Source organism: Ranitomeya variabilis, chromosome 7 (genome assembly GCF_051348905.1).
Source record: "Ranitomeya variabilis isolate aRanVar5 chromosome 7, aRanVar5.hap1, whole genome shotgun sequence".
In the NCBI taxonomy this organism is placed as follows: Eukaryota; Metazoa; Chordata; class Amphibia; order Anura; family Dendrobatidae; genus Ranitomeya; species Ranitomeya variabilis.
Genome location: NC_135238.1, coordinates 7485073 through 7509814, shown reverse-complemented (window position 1 = coordinate 7509814; position 24742 = coordinate 7485073). Strand labels below are relative to the sequence as shown.

Genomic DNA, 24742 nt, shown 5'->3' with positions numbered 1-24742 from the left:
TATTATATGTTCATTACTTTCATCTTGATGGACCGCCAACTCGAGCAACTAGAGATGATTGAATCTTTTCAAATTCCAATTTGCTTCATTCAGATTTTCCCCCAAATTAGATTTGTTACAAATTACAATACTACAATCCTTCTAATGAGTGGAATAGAATTGTGTTGAACCCCTTTCAAGCTCTTTAATGCAAACACAGCCGTAGTAATGCCCAAGTGACCTCAGCCTATCGGGCTGGGTGTATAGGGCTGGTCACCAGTGGTAGATAACAGCATCTTTATCAACACACTGCACTGACAAATTTTCATGCTTTTATTTAACATTTAAAAATGGTCCAAAAATTATCCTTCTTAGTCTTTTGTGATCAGGCAGACAGTTTTGGTTTTGACTGCCTGAGAGCAAATCACATGTTCTGCACAGGAGCCAACTCCGAATTCGCCTGCCTGTGCCGGTGGTCTACACCAAACCTGGTTGACCATGGATTTTATGAACAATTCACGCCACAGAGCACCGTATCTGGGAGTCCTATACCTCTTCTCATGTTCAGATCACGGAATCAATGGTGCTATAGAAATAAATAATAATAATAACTTTATATGGGACTTTCTGTCGGGAAAATGGTGTCCACACAAAGGGAACCCAAGTATCAGAGTCGGCTTCCAGATGTGACTTGGTGCCAGTAAACGGCTCCACTGATTGACCAGTCTGTACCGGAGACTTGTGTCTTGGTTGTAAAACCCTAACAAGAAATTGTAGAAAAAAGTCATAAAATCAGGAAAAATAAATAAATCAACGTTTCCTTGTTTACAAAACAGCTGAAACTTTCCCACCCACCTCCTGATATATATAAGAGCTGAGCAAGTAATCGCCAAGAAACTCAGAGAAAGGAAGAAATGCAGAAGAACCTGCTGTACACGCTGGCAGTGGTAGTCCTACATGTGGGTAAGGAACGCGGAATATAGCCGCCTATAGCACCAGGGGTGTTACATAGGACTGCAGGTGACATGCATTATGTTCACTCAGAGTTATCACTGTGTTATCTGTGGTGTTACATAGGACTGCAGGTGACATCTACTACATTATCTGTACTCAGAGAGTTATCACTGTGTTATCTGTGGTGTTACATAGGACTGCAGGTGACATCTACTACATTATCTGTACTCAGAGAGTTATCACTGTGTTATCTGTGGTGTTACACAGGACTGAGTGTGGAGGACAGGTGCGCACAATCAGTCACACCCTGCTGGGAGCAGCACCTGTATTGTGAGCTCCAGGACTTCCAGCAGGAGGCCCAGAGTCTGCCTCTCTTCTCCCCAGGGAGAGGCAGGCTTCCCGGGAGGCCGACATGGCTTCCCAGGCTTCTGTTCCCCGGTCTGTGCCGGCGGGGGACAGAGAGCAGCAGCAACAGCAACTGGCCCAAGAGGGACTGAGGAGGTCAGGACGGGTGAAGAAAACCTTACCCACCTACTCCAACCCTGAGACGGCTCATCGTCCGCCCAGAGAGGGAGACAGGGGCACCCCAGGCCCCAGGAAGGAGAGCCCAGGAACATCCTGGGGGGAGAGGAGCTCCGGCGAGTCCACGAGTACCTTCTCCTCCCGAGTGGTCGCCATGCTACGTGAGTATGAGGACGCCGGCAAAGCACTGACCGAGCTGAAGGAGGAGCTGCGGGAGGCTCGGATCCTGAATACCCGAGCCTCTAGCAAGGAGAAACCTGTGACCTCCCAGAGGTTAAGAGCCCTCAGAGATGAGGTGGCCCGGTTAGTGCTCCTCCGGGAGGGGATTGAGAAAAGCGCAGGTCCCTTCCTGGAGAGGTTTAAGAACCAGCGGCGGTTCTCAGAAATGAAGGGGTTAAATACCTCAGGAGAACCGCCAGCCGGCGTCCTAAGCGACGAGGAGGAGGAGGACGCCGATGTGGTCGTGACTGGAGTCCTACAAGCTGGAACCAGCCGGGAGAGTGAGCCGCAGAGCCGACAACAGGGAAGCGGCCTCCCGGCACGGCAGAGGACTCCGACAGCACAGGCTGGAGTGTCAGCGGAGGAAGAGGAGGAGGGCGGTCTGCTACAGGAGATCAGACAGCTGGAGTCTCCAGTGAACCTGGACCGCTTCTCCTTCGGTGAGGACGAGCCAGCAGAGGAAACCAAGAAGAGGAAGAAGAAGACGACGGAGACCGCACGGGAGGTGGTGAGTTACAAATATGTACCGATGGATGATGTTACACCTACCACCTCCTGTGTAAACCCCACCAAACCTAAACGCACGGGCTCTGCAGTGGGTCCGGGGCATAGGCAAGGTGGGGAGAGGAGGAGGACGTCCGGCGGTGCTGCCGTCTGTGCGGGGAACAGTGCAGGGGGCGAGGCTGTGGAGGTACTCACGGCGCCGGACATAGGGGACCCCGAGGAGTTTCCCTCCCTGCCCTCTGCGGCTAAGCCGGTTATCACCGGGGCTGAGGGGGGTGAGGTGGGTGTCCACGCCGTTGCGAAAGGGGGACGGTGTGGGCAGACTCCATCCCTGCTCACTACGGCTGAGCCGGCCGACGCCGGGGCTGTGGGGGGCAGGTCCGAGGAACATGGTGCGGCGAAAGGAGGGCGCACTGTTGTGACAGGGGCGCAGTGCGCCTTAAAGGAGAACAGGCACGCAGCTGTGACAGGAGAGCAGCGTGTCCAAAAAGGACAGAAAAAGGATAAATCATCTGCAGGGAACAAGAGGCGCCCTGCTGTGACAGGGGGACAGAGTGCTCCAGCACCCCAGCATGACACCAGGACTGCGAAGTCTGTGGGTGCGGGGCAGGCGGCGCCCCCCAACGAGCAGCGGGCCCAAAATAATAAAGTGCAAACTGCTGCAGTGGGGGGGCAAGGCGCTCCAAGGACACAACAGAGAGTCAGCACCAATCAAGGGAAATCGAGTGTGGTGCTGCACCCCTCCCCCGGTCCGGCAGGTGTGAGTGCAGAGAAGCTAGCAGACACAAGTGAGGAAGGAATGGATGTGACTGTGGCAGGTGCAGAGAACACTGTGACAAATGGTGGTGAGAATACTGGAAAAAAAGTGACGGGAAGTGGTGGCAGTGGTAAGAAGAATGAAAGCAGCTGTGCAGGAAATGATGGGAGTAGTAGTGGAGTGAATGATGGGAGTAGTGGTGGAGTGAATGGTGGGAATAGTGGTGGAATGAATGATGGGAGCAGTGGTGGAGTAAATGATGGGAGTAGTGATGTTGCAAATGATGGGAGTAGTGGAGGAGTGAATGAGGAGAGCATTACTGGTGTTGGTGGAGGGGAAGCAGGTAGTGGTCCCGCTGCCCCCCCAGCGGTGGCGGGGGCTTCAGCCCCAAGCTATTCAGCAGCTGTCACTGCTGGGGGTAGTAGTGCGCCCTTGTCTGGTGACCCTGAGGATGGTGACTTGCAACAGCGCTTCCTGGACGCCCTGAGGAGAGGGGAGAGTTCCATCAATGTAGAGGGGAGGGAGGTTGATCTGTCTTTCTGGATAGAGAGACACGGTCTTTCCGCCTTCCGAGATAGAGGGGCAGAGACTGTCTGGTCTCTGCCAACACCAGGGCAGAGGAGCAACCGTAGGAACGTGGCCCGTCTCCAGTGGGTAAGCAAGGATGCCTGTCCTGATCGGTCAAAGGTTGCTGAGCTCCTGCTGGGGATGGGCTTCGTGGCATATGACATCTTCGCCTTGATCCATCCCTATGGGACCTCCTACTTCGATGTCAGCTTCGTGAGACCGGAGGGCCTTGAGCTTTTCTGGTCTCGCCATGAGCTGGCTCGGGGTCGCCCCGAATGGCAGGGTTTCCTCGCTGTGGCAATATCTCGCCAGAACTCAGTCAGGAAGGTGACCGTTTTGACCAGTAACGAGTCACTTTCCTGTGTCGACATCTCCACCTGGGTTGGACGATACGGCGACATCGTCGGTATTCCCGAGAAGACCCTCGATGAGCATGGTATCTGGTCAGGAGCCTGGACCTTCATGGTGAAATTGAAGGTTTCAGGAAACACCGTTACCCATATCCCTTCCTCAACATTTTTGGGGAGGGACAGGATCTTGATTTTCTACCGGGGGCAGCCTAAGGTCTGTCACAGGTGCGGCAGCCCCACACACTTCAGTGCGCAGTGTACCACCCAGAAATGCGCACTGTGTGGGGACCTCGGCCATCTTGCTGCTACCTGTGGCAGGATTAGGTGTAACCTGTGTGGTGACCTCGGTCACCCGTTCAGTCGCTGTCCGCGTTCCTTTGCCAATGCGGTCCTGAAAGCGGCGAGTGCGGGACAGGCGAAAGCCGGGACTAATCTCGCCGGTGAAGGGACCAGCAGAGGCGGAGGAGGCAGGGAACCGGTGAGGAGCAGGCTGCCGCCATCCAATATCAGGCGGCAGGAGCAGCGCCATGGGAAAAGGGGGCAGGGAGTAATGACCCTAAACTCTGACCCGGGTGCTCCACTTGCAGCTGAGGATCCTAAAGACAGCGAATTGAGCGAGGAAGTCAAGAGACTTGAAAGAGAGGAGCAAAAGGACGCCATGTCTGCCCAGGAACCTTCATCCGGTGACAGTCTGGATGAGGGAGAGGGGGAGTGGTCACAGCAAAAGAAAAAGGGTAACAGGAAAACAACTAAGGATAAGAGGGGGTCCGGGCCTCGAGCCTCCTCCTCGGAGTGCGACCCCTCTGACTCCGTAGCCCTGATCCAGGTGCCATTGGAAGGTCCAGCCGCCCCCCCTCTGGTGGATCTCTCTAACCGGTTCCGGGCCCTCCAGGACTCCCCTCCAGAGGGGGGCGATGGGGACCCGGGGCCGGAGGTAGCGGACAAGGTTGTTGGGGCTCAGGAGGTCGCTGGGTCTTCTTCTCAGGGGGCAAATACAAAGCCTTCTGGGGGGGGGACTACCTCAGGACCACCAGACAAGGGCCAGAGTGTATGTAAGGAGAGAATGGATGAGTCTGTTTGTCTTAAGCGCACTAAAAACTCATCATTGTCAGAGGAAGAGGGTGAAACTGTTGGGGGTGGGAAGAAAAAGGCTATCTAATTCAATCAATCATGATGGCGGCACCCACCCCGTTGACGCTGGCAACCATTAATGTTGCCAGCATAAAGTCAGAAGCGGCAAGGTACACGGCCTTTCATTTTCTCGGCCAACTTGACGCCGACATTTTGTTTTTGCAGGAGACCAGGTTGACCGACCTATCAACCATGCATAAAGCAAGGCGGGAGTGGAGGCACGGGCCCTCCTACTGGTCTCTCGCGGCCGAGCCGTATAGCGGGGTGGCGGTCCTTTTTAAGACCGCAGCGGTTGAATGCAGACGATTGATCGAGTTAGAAATGGGGAGATGCTTGATCCTAGATGTCTCCATGGGGGGACAGGAGCTTCGGCTCATTAACATCTACAGTCCCCAGTCCAAGTGGGACCGCAAGTGTCTCTTCATGAAGATCAAACCTTACTTATTTTCGAGTCGGCAGGTGGTCTTTGGAGGGGATTTCAACAATGTCACGAGACCCTGTGATAGAGGAGGTTCCGTAGACCGGCTGGCTTACGATTGCGTCGCGCTAAATAGGATAGTAAGTGAGGCACGCCTGGTGGATGTCCACATCCGGCACAACACAGGCCACGCGGGGTTCACCTATTTTAGAGGTAGTCAGTGCAGGTCTAGGATAGACAGGTTTTATTTGAAGGAGGAGGCCGTTTCCTCGCCGTTGTCGGTTGTGGAGGTGGAATTCTCCGATCACTGTTTGATTATGTTTTCTCTGAGCGTTACAGAGACTCCTCGGATGGGAAGAGGTTATTGGAAGCTGAATTCGTCACTCCTTGAGGAAGAAGCTGTAAGACGGTCCTTTGAGGAATTTCTTCAGAGCCAGGTACCGCTGCTGGGCCTAAGTAACACTAAGTCGGAGTGGTGGGAGATGTTCAAACATCGGGTGGCGAGATTCTTCCGGCAACTCTCGAACCTCAGAAGCCTGAACAGGGATCGCCTGTATCAGAGCCTGAGGAGGAAACTCGAGCAACTTGTCTCGACTGGGGGTAGCCGCGAGGCGATCTCCAGTGTGAAATCCTTGCTAAAGAGGTGTCAGTATGATAGGCACGCATCTTTGGTTTTTGAGAGGGACTACGGGAAGTACTACTCGCCCGACCCCTACAGAAGCTGCAAGATGTCAGTGAATAGTAAGATAGTGACGGGGCTGATGGACAGTACGGGATCCCTGAGAAGGTCCAGATCAGGGATCTTGGAGGTCGTCAGTTCATACTACTCGCACCTCTTGGGAAGGAAGGAACTGGATCGTGACAGGATGTCGGCTTTCCTGGCTGAAGCTGTTCCTGAGCCAGGGGCTGACCTCTCGCTGGGCGGTTTGGCAGAAGCGATCAAAGAAGAGGAAGTGAGACTGGCGATCGATGGGCTCCGGCCCAAAAAATCGCCAGGTCCGGATGGCTTAACATCCGAGTTCTTTAAGACCTTTAGGGACTCCTTGGTCCCCCTCTTGACTCAGGTGTTTAATGAGTGTCTCTCCTCGGGCACTCTGCCGAGATCATTAAGGAGGTCGGCTCTGATCATTTTGTCAAAGGGTAAGGATCCATCACGCATTGAGAATTGGCGTCCCATATCACTTCTCAATGTGGACAGGAAGGTTTTGGCTAAGATACTCTTCAACAGGCTGGTGAAATTTGCGCCGCGGCTCCTTTCGGAGGCCCAGCACTGTTGCGTTCCTGGCCGTAGCACTTTCAGTGCTGTTCTGGGTGTCCGAGAGGCCGTGGAGCAAGGCAGGGCGGGCCTTTGGAAGGGGTTCTTGCTGACCCTGGATCAGGCAAAAGCCTTTGATCGGGTTGACCACGAGTACCTCTGGTCCACTCTTTTGAGGTATGGTCTGCCTGGAGGGTTTGTGGACTGGCTTAAGACCTTGTACGCAGGGGCTGAGACTTTCCCTCTGGTAAACGGGTGGATTGGACAACCTTTCGGGGTAGAGTCCGGTGTCCGCCAGGGCTGCCCTCTTAGCCCTTTGCTTTACGCGTTTGCGATCGATCCCTTCCTCAGAAGGGTCGATTGTGGGCCGTTGGCGGGGGTGGGGATGGGCGGGGTGGCGCCGGAGGCTATCCTGAGGGTAGTGGCCTACGCGGATGACGTCACGGTCTTTGTTTCTTCGCAAGAGGAGGCGATGGTGGTGATGTCAGAAGTGGAGAGCTACTCGGAGGCATCCGGGTCCAAGGTCAACCAGGACAAGTGTGAGAGTCTCTGGCTGGGAGGCGGGGATCCCGCGTTTGATCTTCCGGACACCCTCCCCGAACCCCAAGAACATGCCAAAGTCCTAGGCATCGAATTTGGCCAGGGTGATTACCCCACGAAAAACTGGGAAGGCAGAATCAAAGGTGTCGCCCAAAGAGTGGACCAATGGAAGGGTTGGTCTTTGACCCTGAGGGAAAGGGTTGACCTGTGCAAAGCTTTCCTGCTCCCCTTGCTAATCTACCTGGGCAGCGTCTGTGTCTTACCAGAGCCTCTCTGGACACGGGTCTACAGTCTGTTCTTCCAGATGTTATGGGGGAATAGACTGAATCTAGTCAAACGGGAGGTCACTTACCGCACGAGGAGACTAGGGGGGTTGAATATGGTAAACCCCGTGGTGTTCCTAGTGAACACCTTTTTGAAAGTTAACGTGGCAAACCTCTGGAAAGAGAGGGCTCCTCCGTGGGTATTCTCCTGCAAGGGATGGTTTCAGCCTTTCTTCCAGGAATGGGAGACAGGGGGAAGATTGAAGGATCTCCGCACACCGCACGGGCATCTCCCGGCTTATGTTACCCCGGTTCTGAAAATGATGCGCCGGTGGGGTCTGGGAATGTGGGAAGTGAGGTCCCTCCCGAGGAAACTCCTCGACATGCGGGTCTTGCTTTCGCATTTTCAGAAACCATTGGTCCTCAAGGACTGCCCAAGTCGGGATCTAGAGGTTGGGTTAAGTTTGCTAAATTCTAGCAGGATCCCCAAGAAGTATTGGGACTTGACTTGGCGCTGCTTCCAAGGTAAGTTGTATGTGAAGGACAATTTGAAGCACAGGAGCTCCGTGGACAGGAATTGTCCCCGTGAGGCTTGCGCTACCATGCTGGAAAGCATGGAGCACTTCCTGCTTCATTGTCCTTTTAATACAGAGGTGTACAACAGGCTGGGCGCTTCCATTGGTTGGCCGCGGCTGGCCACTCTGTCCTATGCCGAGTGGGCCTATGGAGCGTTCAGAGACCTCGGGAGAAGGGACCGAGCCACTTTATTCTTAGTCAGCGCAGTGGTCAGGTACTTCACGTGGAACGCACGAGTTTTAGTTTCGACGCAGCATAAAATCCTCCGTGTAGATGAAGTTTGTAGCAGCATCCTAGGTGCCCTGGTGAAGGTGCGTTCTCTGGAGTGCGAAAGACTGGGTGCCCGGAGGGCGGCCCATCTCTGGAGGGGTTTCTCCTTCGGGGTGCCTTAGTCCGTTAGCGCTCCTATATCCTGGTGGTGGGCTGATATCTTTACACCCTAGATTTTTGTTTTGTATCTCTGTTCCCTGAATAGAAGGTTTGCAGGCATCGAACTTGAGCCTTGGGTGGTGAGTATGTAGGTTGTGAAGTTGGTTTATGTATATATTGTATATAGTGTATTGTATATATTGTATATAGTGTGTATAATAGAGGGTCTTAGTTAGGTTGGGTGGGGGATTGGGGGGTTTCAACAGCGGTGATATGAGACTGATCTGGCCTGGCCCAGGCCCCGCCTGGGGAAAAACTTTGGGGCCTGATCCTAGCTCGGATAATTCCTGAACTTTGTGGCCAGAGCTGGATCAGGGGTGGCGGGATAGTTAGTGTAGGTGTGTGTATATATATATAAAAAAAAAAAAAAAAAAAAAAAAAAAATTTAATAATAATAATTTTGTATAGTGTATTGTATTTAGGTTTGTTGTAGGGTGTATGTGGCGGTGCAAGCGGGTGGCTGTAAGGTAAGGCAGTGGGACCAGTAGGGTTTTGCTGTGTTTGCGGCGTTGTATAAATCTGTATATAATGTGTTTATAGTGTATATATTGTTTATATTGTATATAGGACGGTGTGAATGTAGTTGGGGTTGTATATAGTAGTATGAATGAAGCTGGGCCGGGGGTCTTGTATGATTTTATTACTATTTATAATTTTTACAGGGGTATTAATGTAAGTTATGAGTATTTTGTTTGTTGTCTTTTCTTTTTGCTTTCTTTATTTAATTGGAATTTTCTTTCTTGTCCCTGATTAGTAGGTTTCTTTTTGTCTTTTGTGGCCGTCTGATTGGAGCTTTGTTCTTATGTTTTGTTTTGTTGTGTTCTATTTGTAGTGTATCATAGTTAGTGTCATGTGAAAGTATTTTATTTAATAAAAGACTCACTGTGTTATCTGTGGTGTTACATAGGACTGCAGGTGACATCTACTACATTATCTGTACTCAGAGAGTTATCACTGCTATCTGTGGTGTTACACAGGACTGCAGGTGACATCTACTACATTATCTGTACTCAGAGAGTTATCACTGTGTTATCTGTGGTGTTACATAGGACTGCAGGCGACATCTACTGCATTATCTGTACTCAGAGAGTTATCACTGTGTTATCTGTGGTGTTACATAGGACTGCAGGCGACATCTACTACATTATCTGTACTCAGAGAGTTATCACTGTGTTATCTGTGGTGTTACATAGGACTGCAGCTGACATCTACTACATTATCTGTACTCAGAGAGTTATCACTGTGTTATCTGTGGTGTTACATAGGACTGCAGGTGACATCTACTACATTATCTGTACTCAGAGAGTTATCACTGTGTTATCTGTGGTGTTACATAGGACTGCAGGTGACATCTACTACATTATCTGTACTCAGAGAGTTATCACTGTGTTATCTGTGGTGTTACATAGGACTGCAGGTGACATCTACTACATTATCTGTACTCAGAGAGTTATCACTGTGTTATCTGTGGTGTTACATAGGACTGCAGGTGACATCTACTGCATTATCTGTACTCAGAGAGTTATCACTGTGTTATCTGTGGTGTTACATAGGGCTGCAGGTGACATCTACTACATTATCAGTACTCAGAGTTATCACTGTGCTATCTGTGGTGTTACATAGGACTGCAGGTGACATCTACTACATTATCTGTACTCAGAGAGTTATCACTGTGTTATCTGTGGTGTTACATAGGACTGCAGGTGACACCTACTACATTATATGTACTCAGAGAGTTATCACTGTGTTATCTGTGGTGTTACATAGGACTGCAGGTGACATCTACCACATTATTTGTAGTCAGAGAGTTATCACTGTGTTATCTGTGGTGTTACATAGGACTGCAGGTGACATCTACTTCATTATCTGTACTCAGAGTTATCACTGTGTTATCTGTGGTGTTACATAGGACTGCAGGTGATATCTACTACATTATCTGTACTCAGAGAGTTATCACTGTGCTATCTGTGGTGTTACATAGGACTGCAGGTGACATCTACTGCATTATCTGTACTCAGAGAGTTATCACTGTGTTATCTGTGGTGTTACATAGGACTGCAGGTGACATCTACTGCATTATCTGTACTCAGAGAGATATCACTGTGTTATCTGTGGTGTTACATAGGACTGCAGGTGACATCTACTACATTATCTGTGCTCAGAGAGTTATCACTGTGTTATCTGTGGTGTTACATAGGACTGCAGGTGACATCTACTACATTATATGTACTCAGAGAGTTATCACTGTGTTATCTGTGGTGTTACATAGGACTGCAGGTGACATCTTCTGCATTATCTGTACTCAGAGAGTTATCACTGTGTTATCTGTGGTGTTACATAGGACTGCAGGTGACATTAGTTCGCACTTGTACAGTCGAGCAGTCCCCTCCTGAATTGCCTGCACACATTCACGACTAGCTTGTATTGCTAGTCTTCCGCTCCGTTCGCGGCCGCAGGATACTTCAGCTGCTGCTTTCCTCTCTGCTTCTTACTCTTTGGGGGCTTATTAAACAGAGTTATAGTAGACCATTATAAGGCAGCGTCCGTCCCCGTGCAACGCTTATGCTTCAAGACCAGAATCCAACACACCGCAATGAGCGCTAAATGTTCAGCCAGGTTGTTGGTATTCAGTTTGCCACCACTAGGGTCTTTTTCCTTTTGTTATTATTATTATTATTGGAGACTCATGGTCGAAGATGATTTACCCTGTGACCAAAGATTTAGTCTTGTGTCCTCAGCCGTGGAGTCTAAGCGTAAGCATGATCTAACACTCCTCACAGGCCCACCGAGCACACAGAACCAGCATGGCTGGAAATAGACAATGAAAACATAGACAAGTGCACTGAACATAACTCAATTTATAGTCTGGAAACAGACAAATCTCACAGCTCTTCCTCTTCCAGTGCGATGATCTGGCAGCAGAATGTAAAGGCTAGAGTCCACCATCAACCTACTACCAGATGACAAGCCTTTGAACTCTCAGGGAATGTCCTTCCCACTAAGCCCCATGATCATTTTTAGCGGGGGCACTGTGGAGGCATCATACAGTTTTGGAGGGAACTGTGGAGGCATCATACAGTTTTGGAGGGAACTGCGGAGGCATCACACTGTTTTGGAGGGAACTGTGGAGACATCATACTGTGTGTGAGGGCACTGTGGAGACATCATACTGTGTGTGAGGGCACTGTGGAGGCATCATACGATGTGGAAGGGCACTGTGGAGACATCATACAGTTTTGGAGGGAACTGTGGAGGCATCACACTGTTTTGGAGGTGACTGTGGAGACATCACACTGTGTGAGGGCACTGTGGAGGCATCATACTGAGTGTGAGGGCACTGTGGAGGCATCATACTGAGTGTGAGGGCACTGTGGAGGCATCATACGATGTGGAAGGGCACTGTGGAGGCATCACACTGTGTGAGTGCACTGTGGAGGCATCATACTGTGTGTGAGGGCACTGTGGAGGCATCATACTGTGTGTGAGGGCATTGTGGAGGCATCATACTGTGTGTGAGGGCACTGTGGAGTCATCATACTGTGTGTGAGGGCATTGTGGAGGCATCATACTGTGTGTGAGGGCACTGTGGAGGCATTATACAATGTGGAAGGGCACTGTGGAGGCATCACACTGTGTGAGTGCACTGTGGAGGCATCATACTGTGTGTGAGGGCATTGTGGAGGCATCATACTGTGTGTGAGGGCACTGTGGAGGCATCATACTGTGTGTGAGGGCACTTTGGAGGCATCATACAGTTTTGGAGGGAACTTTGGAGACATCATACTGTGTGTGAGGGCACTGTGGAGACATCATACTGTGTGTGAGGGCACTGTGGAGACATCATACTGTGTGTGAGGGCACTGTGGAGACATCATACTGTGTGTGAGGGCACTGTGGAGGCATCATACTGTGTGTGAGGGCACTGTGGGGGCATCATAGGATGTGGAAGGGCACTGTGGAGACATCATACTGTTTTGGAGGGAAGTGTGGAGACATCATACTGTGTGTGAAGGCACTGTGGAGACATCATACTGTGTGTGAGGGCACTGTGGAGGCATCATACAGTTTTGGAGGGAACTGTGGAGACATCATACTGTGTGTGAGGGCACTGTGGAGACATCATACTGTGTTTGAGGGCACTGTGGAGACATCATACTGTGTGTGAGGGCACTGTGGAGACATCATACTGTGTGTGAGGGCACTGTGGAGACATCATACTGTGTGTGAGGGCACTGTGGAGACATCATACTGTGTGTGAGGGCACTGTGGAGACATCATACTGTGTGTGAGTGCACTGTGGAGGCATCATACTGTGTGTGAGGGCATTGTGGAGGCATCATACTGTGTGTGAGGGCACTGTGGAGGCATCATACGATGTGGAAGGGCACTGTGGAGGCATCACACTGTGTGAGTGCACTGTGGAGGCATCATACTGTGTGTGAGGGCATTGTGGAGGCATCATACTGTGTGTGAGGGCACTGTGGAGGCATCATACTGTGTGTGAGGGCACTGTGGAGGCATCACACAGTTTTGGAGGGAACTTTAGAGACATCATACTGTGTGTGAGGGCACTGTGGAGACATCATACTGTGTGTGAGGGCACTGTGGAGACATCATACTGTGTGTGAGGGCACTGTGGAGACATCATACTGTGTGTGAGGGCACTGTGGAGACATCATACTGTGTGTGAGGGCACTGTGGAGGCATCATACAGTTTTGGAGGGAACTGTGGAGACATCATACTGTGTGTGAGGGCACTGTGGAGGCATCATACTGTGTGTGAGGGCACTGTGGAGGCATCATACTGTGTGTGAGGGCACTGTGGAGGCATCATACGATGTGGAAGGGCACTGTGGAGACATCATACTGTTTTGGAGGGAAGTGTGGAGACATCATACTGTGTGTGAAGGCACTGTGGAGACATCATACTGTTGTGTGAGGGCACTGTGGAGGCATCATACAGTTTTGGAGGGAACTGTGGAGACATCATACTGTGTGACGGCACTGTGGAGACATCATACTGTGTGTGAGGGCACTGTGGAGACATCATACTGTGTGTGAGGGCACTGTGGAGACATCATACTGTGTGTGAGGGCACTGTGGAGACATCATACTGTGTGTGAGGGCACTGTGGAGACATCATACTGTGTGTGAGGGCACTGTGGAGACATCATACTGTGTGTGAGGGCACTGTGGAGACATCATACTGTGTGTGAGGGCACTGTGGAGACATCATACTGTGTGTGAGGGCACTGTGGAGACATCATACTGTGTGTGAGGGCACTGTGGAGGCATCATACAGTTTTGGAGGGAACTGTGGAGACATCATACTGTGTGTGAGTGCACTGTGGAGGCATCATACTGTGTGTGAGGGCACTGTGGAGGCATCATACTGTGTGTGAGGGCACTGTGGAGGCATCATACTGTGTGTGAGGGCACTGTGGAGGCATCATACGATGTGGAAGGGCACTGTGGAGACATCATACTGTGTGTGAGGGCACTGTGGAGGCATCATACAGTTTTGGAGGGAACTGTGGAGACATCATACTGTGTGTGAGTGCACTGTGGAGGCATCATACTGTGTGTGAGGGCACTGTGGAGGCATCATACGATGTGGAAGGGCACTGTGGAGACATCATACTGTTTTGGAGGGAAGTGTGGAGACATCATACTGTGTGTGAGGGCACTGTGGAGGCATCATACAGTTTTGGAGGGAACTGTGGAGACATCATACTGTGTGTGAGGGCACTGTGGAGACATCATACTGTGTGTGAGGGCACTGTGGAGACATCATACTGTGTGTGAGGGCACTGTGGAGACATCATACTGTGTGTGAGGGCACTGTGGAGGCATCATACTGTGTGTGAGGGCACTGTGGAGGCATCATACTGTGTGTGAGGGCACTGTGGAGGCATCATACGATGTGGAAGGGCACTGTGGAGGCATCATACTGTGTGTGAGGGCACTGTGGAGGCATCATACTGTGTGTGAGGGCACTGTGGAGACATCATACTGTGTGTGAGGGCACTGTGGAGGCATCATACTGTGTGTGAGGGCACTGTGGAAGCATCATACTGTGTGTGAGGGCACTGTGGAGGCATCATACTGTGTGTGAGGGCACTGTGGAGGCATCATACGATGTGGAAGGGCACTGTGGAGGCATCATACTGTGTGTGAGGGCACTGTGGAGGCATCATACTGTGTGTGAGGGCACTGTGGAGGCATCATACTGTGTGTGAGGGCACTGTGGAGGCATCATACAGTTTTGGAGGGAACTGTGGAGACATCATACTGTGTGTGAGGGCACAGTGGAGACATCATACTGTTTTGGAGGGAAGTGTGGAGGCATCACACTGTACGGGAGAGCACTGTAAAGGTATCATACGATGTGGGAAGGCACTACAGGGGCATCATACTGTGTGAGTGCACTGCAGGGATATCAAAGTGTAGACGGACATTGTAAGGGGCATTAAACTATATGGATGGCACCATTAGTGGAGAGGTGGTTGGAATTCTAATTAATTTGAATGGGAATTATAGGAATAACTATGGCTCCACTGACAGTCGTTCTCTATGGGGACCTGTTCTCGAGACAGATGCCGATACTATTGGTGGGACCCACATGTACTTTACATTCATGGAATAGTCTACAGATATTACATAAATGTACGAGATGGGAACACTCCTTTAACAGAGCAATGATGCTGATCACAAAGCTGAGGTTTTGCTGCAATGTATCAGTGTACCATTGTTCAGAGTAGAGAGCTACGAGTATTTGTGCCGCTGCTCGGTTTAGCTTACAGACGATTGTCTTCAATGAAATACTGTGGAGGAAAAACCTGTAGTTCGTGTGAGCAGGACTCGGTGGCTCCCTGAATGTAGGCAATATCTGTTTCCATTGACCGAGATAAATCAGACATCTCGATAATGGAAAGGAGCGGAATGTTAGTCTGTGAAAAAGTTGCAGGACTTGTTATTCTAGTATAGTTTACGGTAGAAATCAGTGCCAGGAAGCTGCTGCAAAGCCTAGTAAAAATGTCACCACGCGTAATTAAAGAAGCACGCCTCCTCCTTATCCTCCTCCCATCAAAATTGCTATCCTCTTGATATATTACAGTCACCATATTATACAGCACTGTGTACTTACAATTGCTCATTCCTCCTTTCTACCAGATAATTCTTCTATTTTCCATTAGGTCTATGACATCACATGATTAATAACTGACGAGCTGAATCCTTGCTCTATGTAAGGACAGGACTGGCCAGGGACAAAGTCAGACAAGACTGTCCAGGGATAAAGTCAGACAGGACTGGCCAGGAACAAAGTCAGACAGGACTGGCCAGGGACAAAGTCAGACAGGACTGGCCAGGAACAAAGTCAGACAGGACTGGCCAGGGACAAAGTCAGAGAGGACTGGCCAGGGATAAAGTCAGACAGATCTGGCCAGGGACAAAGTCAGACAGGACTGGCCAGGGACAAAGTCAGACAGGACTGGCCAGGGACAAAGTCAGAGAGGACTGGCCAGGGACAAAGTCAAACAGGACTGGCCAGGGAAAAAGTCAGAGAGGACTGACCAGGGACAAAATCAGACATGACTGGCCAGGGACAAAGTCAAACAGGACTGGCCAGAGACAAAGTCAAACAGGAATGGCCAGGGACAAAGTCAGACAGGACTGGCCAGGGACAAAGTCAGACAGGACTGGCCAGGGATAAAGTCAGACAGGACTGGCCAGGGACAAAGTCAGACAGGACTGGCCAGGGACAAAGTCAGACAGGACTGGCCAGGGTCAAAGTCAGACAGGACTGGCCAGGGACAAAGTCAGACAGGACTGGCCAGGGACAAAGTCAGACAGGAATGGCCAGGGACAAAGTCAGACAGGACTGGCCAGGAACAAAGTCAGACAAGACTGGCCAGGGATAAAGTCAGACAGGACTGGCCAGGGATAAAGTCAGAGCGGACTGGCCAGGGATAAAGTCAGACAGGACTGGCCAGGAACAAAGTCAGACAGGACTGGCCAGGGATAAAGTCAGAGAGGATTGGCCAGGAACAAAGTCAGACAGGAATGGCCAGGGACAAAGTCAGACAGGACTGGCCAGGAACAAAGTCAGACAGGACTGGCCAGGGATAAAGTCAGACAGGACTAGCCAGGGACAAAGTCAAACAGGAATGGCCAGGGACAAAGTCAGACAGGACTGGCCAGGAACAAAGTCAGACAGGACTGGCCAGGGACAAAGTCAGACAGGACTACACAGCAAGAACGAGTTATGAGTTAGGGTCACATACTGAGTCAGGATTAGTAGCAGAATACTAAATGTATACCAGCAGAGTAGGAAAGCAAATACGACAACTGCCAACTCCCTGCAGTCTGAGTTCACAATCAGCCGATTACAGCGACTTCGCCTTTCAGCCGTTCTCTCGCCAAGTCAATGTTAGCAAGTTTGCTCTGATCCTCAGGATAAGTGATAACTTGTGGATCATTGAGGACCCAGAATGATCACAAGAACCGGGAACTAAAATGCCCGCTCCATTCACAGTCAATGGGGCAGGTGGAGATAGCCAAGTCCTATGCTGATGCATGCATTTGTCTGACCACCACTCACTTCTAGTTTGGCATTTCACCGCCCAATTATTTGGAGCTGGAGCAATACTGAAGTTACTGCAGATAAGCAAGTCAATTCGATGGGAATAAAATTTGTGTCATCTTGTTAGGAATTGAAACGATTCATTTTTTGTGAATTGCCTAAAATGGCTTTTACCACTTCAGGCATTGCAGAGCAATGCACCAGTCAGGGGGAGATCACATGACCTCCGACATGGCCAAGCAGTCTCCCTCACAATGATTTGTGGCTATCAAATCACATGATTTAGTAAGTACAACAAATCAAGACAGACTATAATAGCCTGTATAAAAGCTCTGGTAGGGAATGCAGCAGCCATCGCGTGTTGAATCTGGATAGGAAAGGGACGTCACGGCTCACAGTGTAACCACAAAGATAAGAAGAGAAAGCCATAAACACTGAAGAAACTGTGCAGAAAGTGTGCGACGGTGCAGCAGTGAGGAAGAGTTACCATGTGTTTTTCCGATAGTCATATATGTGTTTACTTTTACGAGCTTGAAAGTCTTTTCAATGCAGTTAGAGGCTTTGGAATACTTTTGATTTACCTGTGAATCCAATTTCCTGGTAAAATTTGGTGAAGCTGGTGAATGTGAATTTCAAAAGATCTACTCCGTCCCAGGTATAAGTATTAAATAGTCAAGTTTGGACACGACTGTAACCAGTAGGAAGACAAACCACCAAGACCTCCATATGTGGTCTGCAGTAAATTCAGAGTCCAGATTCTCAAAAATGCAGAAGCTGAATGTCAAGTCTTGTCTGGTCCCTAACGGACACATGGTGAAGGTATTCGATGACCGTGACCAAGGCGAATCACTGCCTGGAAACGACGCGTCACGCTCCACACCTTCACCCTATAGATTTTCACTATGGCTGGCTATTGTCTTCTCTGCTCCGCAGGTCTCTGAGCAGCAATGGTTGCCTGAGGCCTGTGCTAAGCGGTTTATCTTGAGCCTTCAATGTTCTATGGGGTTTCTTTCCTTGTTGTGTTGCTATCTGTTCCTAAGTGATGAGGTTTCCTATATAATGCTTAGCAATGCATCAATATGGACACAGCTCAGAGCAGCGTGAGAGGACAGTATGGAGCGGAGGATTGCTGCTGCGGCTCTTATATTTGTTCTCTTTGGTAAGTTTCACTTTACAATTTTCATATGAATACCATAATTTACTATTAATGCTGTCAGCTCAGTTTTGGATGCCAAAAAAACCATACAGTACTGTGCAAAGAATGAGGCAGATGTGAAAAAATACTCCAAAAGTAAGAATGTATCTAAAAATAGAAATGATAATCGTTTATTGTTATCAATTACCAAAAATACAAAGTGAATGACAAAAAGAAAAATTTAAAAACCATCAGAATCCGGTAACTGCCCGTCGCCTCCATCATCGGTACTGGTGACTGCCCAGCACCTTCATCACCAGTATCTAGTGAGCTCCCATCACCTCCATCATCAGTATCTGGTGACCGCCCGTCTCCTCCATCTTCAGTATCTAGTGAATTCCCGTCACCTTCATCATCAGTATCTGGTGACTGCCCATCACCGCCATCATCGCTATCGTTAACCGCCCAACACCTTCATCATCAGTATCTAGTAACTGTCCGTCTGCTCCATCATCAGTATCTGGTGACCGACCGTTGCCTCCATCATCAGTATCTGTGACTGCCTGTCACCTTCATCATTTCTTCTCATCACTTGTGCACAGAAGCTTGGATCAAACATGGAGACCTGACCCAAGATCTCGTGTGTATGGGGCTTGTGCGGATCCTTCTGTCTCTTGATGTGACCCCAGACAGACGGAATAGTGTGAGATCAGGGTCTGTGGGGCCGGATCATCACTCTAAGGACTCCATTTTTTCTTGCATATCACAGGTCAATCACTGTGAGGGGAAGAGCCAGGGCCGTATTCGTGGCTGAGTTACTTTTTTCGCCCTGGTCTCCCGTCACATGAAAATAGTGTCCCCTCTGCAGCATACCTTCTGCTTCACCTTCTGTACCCTTAGGGTCCCATCGGGCTTCCTGAAGATCCACTGCTGTCGTTGTTCCATATGAAAACACAGAGTCCATTTCAAACTTCAAATGCAAAACTTTACTCTCAAGTTTTCGCAGCACATCCATTTTCATTACAGCAACTACATCAGGTTCCATACTACACATTTCTTCCTCTTTCCTTGTACTCTTCTCCTTGTCAAACAGCACATGCCCGGGACAGACCGTTCCTCAGCATCCTCCCTGTTCAGACTTGGGGGATCCTTCAGCCGTTTCGCATCGGATCAGAGGGCATCAGCCCTTGTGATGATCTGCCGCATGCTGAACAACCTGCCCTTCGTTACTGCTGTGACTTCTCCTGCAGCTCCAAATATCACTAATGCTGTCACTGCTGCTGTTCTGCTGCTGATCGGGTCAGCTGTCCCTGGATGGCTGGACTTCCCCCTTAACGTTATGAGGTCACTGTGTGGTCCCGGGCATTAAGCCCGTTGGGACTGTCTGGGCACTGTTCAGCTCACAGGCTTCTTTCTCTTACAATCAGGAAATTCTTTCCCTCTTATCCCACAGTGGCCCCTCCTAGATTAACTATTAAAAGGGTACTGGCTGCTAAACTGTAAGGTGCTCCCTCTAGTGAACCCGTTCGTTAATTATGCTTTCCCTAGCCAGATAACATACAGATATATATACATCACATTGCAACTAGCAACAAACAGGAAAATGACAATATTTACATTACATTGACTAGTAAAAGGGAATGGGTACAAGACAGTCCTGGCAGACCCCTTACATCACCATGACAGAACTGAGCACATCAGTAAGACATAAGGTAATTATACTGCACCAGCAAGATGTCTCCCAGGAAAACATTTGCAGCACTTTTTCTGCACCTGCCTAAAACATTTGCACAGTATTGTATATTATGCCTCCATTTTTTGGCCTTGTTGGAGTCCTCCTCATACTTCATGTTCATGAACATCGTTCATCCTGTCCTATTATTCCCTTGGCCTTTTTTGAGTATAATAGTCTTCTCTGGTCGATCGGGTCATATTGTAAGAATCGATCAATCCTTATAATGTTTGCCACAAGAAAACCTGATTTGATGACGTCAAGGACATGCATCTACAATTGGCTCTTAGCTTGTCTTCTCCAGCTCCATGACCGCCCCTACCCCACTTATATTGATCAGTTTTGAAGGGTTACAGGAAGTCAGGGCCTACATAGCATTGTTCTCAGAGAGGTGTCCTTGAAGTCACTCTAAATTGTTGCTCCTGCCCATAATTTGTCTAAAATACCAAAAATGTAACTTTAATAGGAAAGTATGTATTTTTCCTCCTCTTTCTCCAAGCGCCATAACTTTTTCTTTCTTCCGTCGACATAGCCATTTGAGGGCTTTCATGTGTTGACCATTTATTTTACCATAAAATGTACTGAAAAACTGAAAAAAATAAAGTGCCAAATGAAATGGTAAAAAAAATGCAAAATACTGATAGTTTTGTTTATACGGCGTTCATCTTGCAGTTAAAATGAGCTGACAAGAATCTCCAGGTCGTTACGATCGCAGCAATAAGACACTTGTATCGATTTCTATTTTGCTTTGTTATTGTCACCATTTTCCGAGACTCGTAGCTTTTTTACTTTTGAGTTCATGAAGCTGTATCAGGGCTTGTTTTTTATTCTTGTTTTTTGTATGGTGAGCAGATGTTTTTATTGGAACCGTTGATGGATACATACAACATTTTGATCACTTGTTATCGCGGTTTTCAGGGATGTACAGTGGTCAAAAAAATGTCAATTTGGGCTTTTTTTTTACTATTACAGCATTTAAATACATTTTATTATTTTCATAGATTGATAGATAACATTTCTTAGACACGACAAAAGCAGTTATGTTTATTTTACAATTTTTTAAAATGTCTTTATTGTATTATATTTTTCAGAACAGTTTTTATTCTTTGAATTTACTCAATATTTTATTCTAACTAATCGGGGAAAACACATATTTTCCCACAGTGGAGAGATTGATAAGAAACCAGTAATGTCAATCACACTTTTCACATTCTTCCATATCTTATAAAGGAAAGTGCTTACATTATAAAGAACATGAAACTCAGGAACTTTTTTAAAAATAATTCCTTTGCGAAAATAAAGTGGATGAGAAAACCTTTAGTGTTTGATAACCCCCTGCAGGATCTGGGAGGCCATTTTTTAAGTTGAACTTTGATGTGGTCATAGATCAGCTCAGGAGGATTGGGTCGAAGAGAGATCAGTATTAGGGACCAGAATGAGCTCATTGATGGGGAACAGGAGCATTGTTACTCTCCGTCAACCGCTGTCGACATCATGGGGTGAACCTTCCTAGGTTTAGGAAGATTAGTAGTGATCAGGGTCAAATCAGCAAAACACTCAGACCTTTCCTGTGGAACCTCACTGCAATATTCCTTTACTGACCCTAAAATATGGTCAATGTACTGAGTTGTGAGTGACATGTGTGGATCTTTCCTTCCAGCTACTTCCAACCCTGCAGATGGCGGCTCGGTCTGTGGCTCCCCGCAGGTCACCGACCGTATAGTTGGTGGCACAGATGCTGTAGAAGGAGAATGGCCGTGGCAAGTCAGTCTGTTACACAAAGTGCAAGGCAATTATTACCTTTTATGTGGAGGCTCCCTGATCGCCCCTCAGTGGGTGCTGACCGCTGCCCATTGCTTCAATGAGTAAGTTCTAGCTTATTTTCTCTCTGATGACCGCTGTTCTACTGTGTGATTTGTCTCTTTTTATTCATTTTCTTATTTATGATAAGAAAATCTAAATATATATATATAAGCATCCCAAGACCTCCTCCTCCGTCCATCCACCAACCACCCCATGCAACCTTATCCTGGTGGACTATGTTGGAAACCTCAGCGATCCACTACTTACACAGCCTGCAATTCACATAACAACCAGTGGTAGGACACGAGTAGACACCTATAGCATAACCATCTCCCAGCAGAGTACTGGGAATAAATGTGTTATTTTAAAGCTGCTTATCTCATGATCTCGGGATGTGCCATGAAGAAAGGTGAGAGGATAAAATCTGGACCTCTCCAATCTCCATGCATATGGACATTACATAATAAGTGTAGTTGGGTGGTGTCTAGACTCATGGATTGAGATACGATGACAGATCCTCAGTCTTTGTAACCTCTGATCATGTTGTCTTCTCCACAGGGATTCTTCAATTTCAAACTTTTTGGTGCGTCTGGGCGCCTACAAGCTCCAAGATGATGAATCTCAGACAGTCGATAGTTCTGTGTCAAGTATTACAGTTTATCCATCGTACTCAACTACAACAAACACAGGAGACCTCGCTCTGGTCAAGCTCTCCAGTCCGGTCAACTACACCAACTACATCCTGCCCATCTGCCTGCCTACCGCCTCCGTCACCTTCCCCTGCGGCATGGACTGCTGGGTCACCGGCTGGGGAGACACTGCCTCGGGAGGTGAGGACAGAGATGATTTGTATGATGGGGGTGATTGGAGTAATAACAATAACGATGACGGACAAAATAATGATGGTGCTAAAAAGAAATAATACATAGATAATGAAAGAGTAATAAAACCTGGGATAAGTCACCAGTATGGGAGGTCGATCTGCACCACCATTGTCCTCGATGATGTGCATGATTGGAGTAATGAGAATGACGGGGATGATGTGAATAACGATGGTCGCATGAATTATAAAACCTGCAATGATCTTTAGAAAAGTCCCTGCTATGGGAGAACCTTGCCAAAATTGAACACAGAGAATCTGCTATGACCTGGATCTTGATGGCTGCTCCAGTTATGGCTGGGAGAAAACATGGGCAGAGCCCCGATCTACATGATCTGAGAAGGTAGAACGTCTGGAGAACACAAGTAATGGAATAACGTGACTTGTTTCCTTCTCAGTGAGCCTGACGTCCCCGCTGACTCTTCAGAAGGTGATGATCCCACTGATCGACTACAGCACATGTGATGCACTGTATCACATAGACTCAGGGATCAGCAGTTATTCTACCATAATCTATAACACCATGATATGTGCCGGATATGCCGAAGGAGGGAAAGACTCCTGCCAGGTGAGGGACCGATGTCGTACTCCTTACAGATTGCACGCAGGCAGCTAGTCTATATACTAGTGCACAAGAGCGACTTTCCTTGTGTATCCAATGTCCATGTGAGAAAAGGTATCACAGTAAGCAGCCACCATTAGCGGACAAAACCGCTCTGGGAGCTGCACTTGGCCCCAGTGAATGGTCCATGCACGGTAACGTTATCTTGACCATAGACTACAGTTTTGTGCACAAGTTAAAGTGGTTGTTGAGCTTAGAAAAAAACATTTCAAAGCTCCCTATAAAGTCTGATGATTCCGAAGTCTGTACTATGTCTTATTTAAGCAAGGCCGATATTGTCAACAAGAAATGTCTTTCCCTGGAAGACTGTCCATGTTTTGTATGGATAACCTTCCAATAGTCACCATGTAGATCTTTTATTTCCAAGGACAGGCACTGTAGGGGAATGAAAGGGCTTCATGGGACATTGTTATTGGTATAATTTCAACTAAATTGTAATACCAGGCACAGCTGTGTCACCCGGCTGCCGCAGCCCCTTCCGTTAGCTCATCAATGGGGGTGTTGGTGGTCTTATCTCCATGGATCTGGTAACAATGGCTTCTGCTGCCTTTGGGATTATAAAAAGTGGAAAATCCCTTTATTCCAATGTGGTGAAAAATGTATAGCTTTTACCTGCTTGCTATCTTTTATAGTTTATCTCTACTTCTACTAAGCCCATAGATGTTGTCTTTCAGGGAGACTCCGGGGGACCTCTCGTGTGCAAGGTCAATGGTGTCTGGTACCAGTCTGGGATTGTGAGCTTTGGAGCTGGATGTGCTTTACCCGACCGCCCCGGTGTCTACACCCTGGTAACCGCCTACCAGTCCTGGATCCAGTCATACATTCCAGATCTCAACTTCCAAAATGTGACCGATATCCCACAACCTTCCCAAAAATGTAGAGGGAACATGAACGCGTCGAGTTATCTGATGACACTTCTCATTATTACGACCTCACTAGCCGCTCGTCTTTAGGAACAAATCATTTGTATAAAATTGTTTTTAAAATTTTTGTATCTAAACATTTAATAATATAACATTTTTCTAACAACAAAAAAACATGAATGATACATTTAATTTAGATAAAAAAAAAACAATAAAAAAATTCTAATATTTCTATTGGAGGAATTCAGTCCTGAGCGTTGACGTTGTGTGCCTGGGGAATGACATGAAAATGGATGGATGAAGAAGGATTTCCGCTCTGTTGAGACTTTGTTTTCATACTTTTGACATGAATCATCAAACTGAGTTTTTTGTATGGACCTCGTCAGACATTTATATTGGTTCATACTGGTGATGATTACCAGATCTACTTTGACATTGGTTACAAAATATTTAATGGAAATTTGTTCACAACATATGACCACTGCAGACAATCACTGGGCTCACCAATCATGTGTTGTCTACCTCGGCATCACTGCTGGTGCAGCGAAGAAACAATGCTGGAGCCAAAAGTGATTTAGTAGCTACAAAATACCTATTTGATTATATTAAAGTCTAAGCAACCGTGGCCTTAATTTTAATAAAATAAATATCTCCTTTAA

General features: G+C 48.1%; 1 protein-coding gene across 1 annotated transcript in view; it reads left to right on the top strand.

The window, feature by feature from the left end:
• The window catches only part of LOC143785250 (transmembrane protease serine 9-like), a 47944-nt gene extending 23202 nt beyond the window's left edge, over positions 1–24742 (top strand). The window contains exons 6-10 of the mRNA XM_077273976.1: positions 882–942; positions 21576–21780; positions 22277–22548; positions 22997–23166; positions 23895–24742. Of these exons, the coding sequence (XP_077130091.1) occupies positions 882–942; positions 21576–21780; positions 22277–22548; positions 22997–23166; positions 23895–24173 (987 nt within the window). The 3' untranslated portion in view covers positions 24174–24742. The remainder of the gene's footprint in view (positions 1–881; positions 943–21575; positions 21781–22276; positions 22549–22996; positions 23167–23894) is intronic.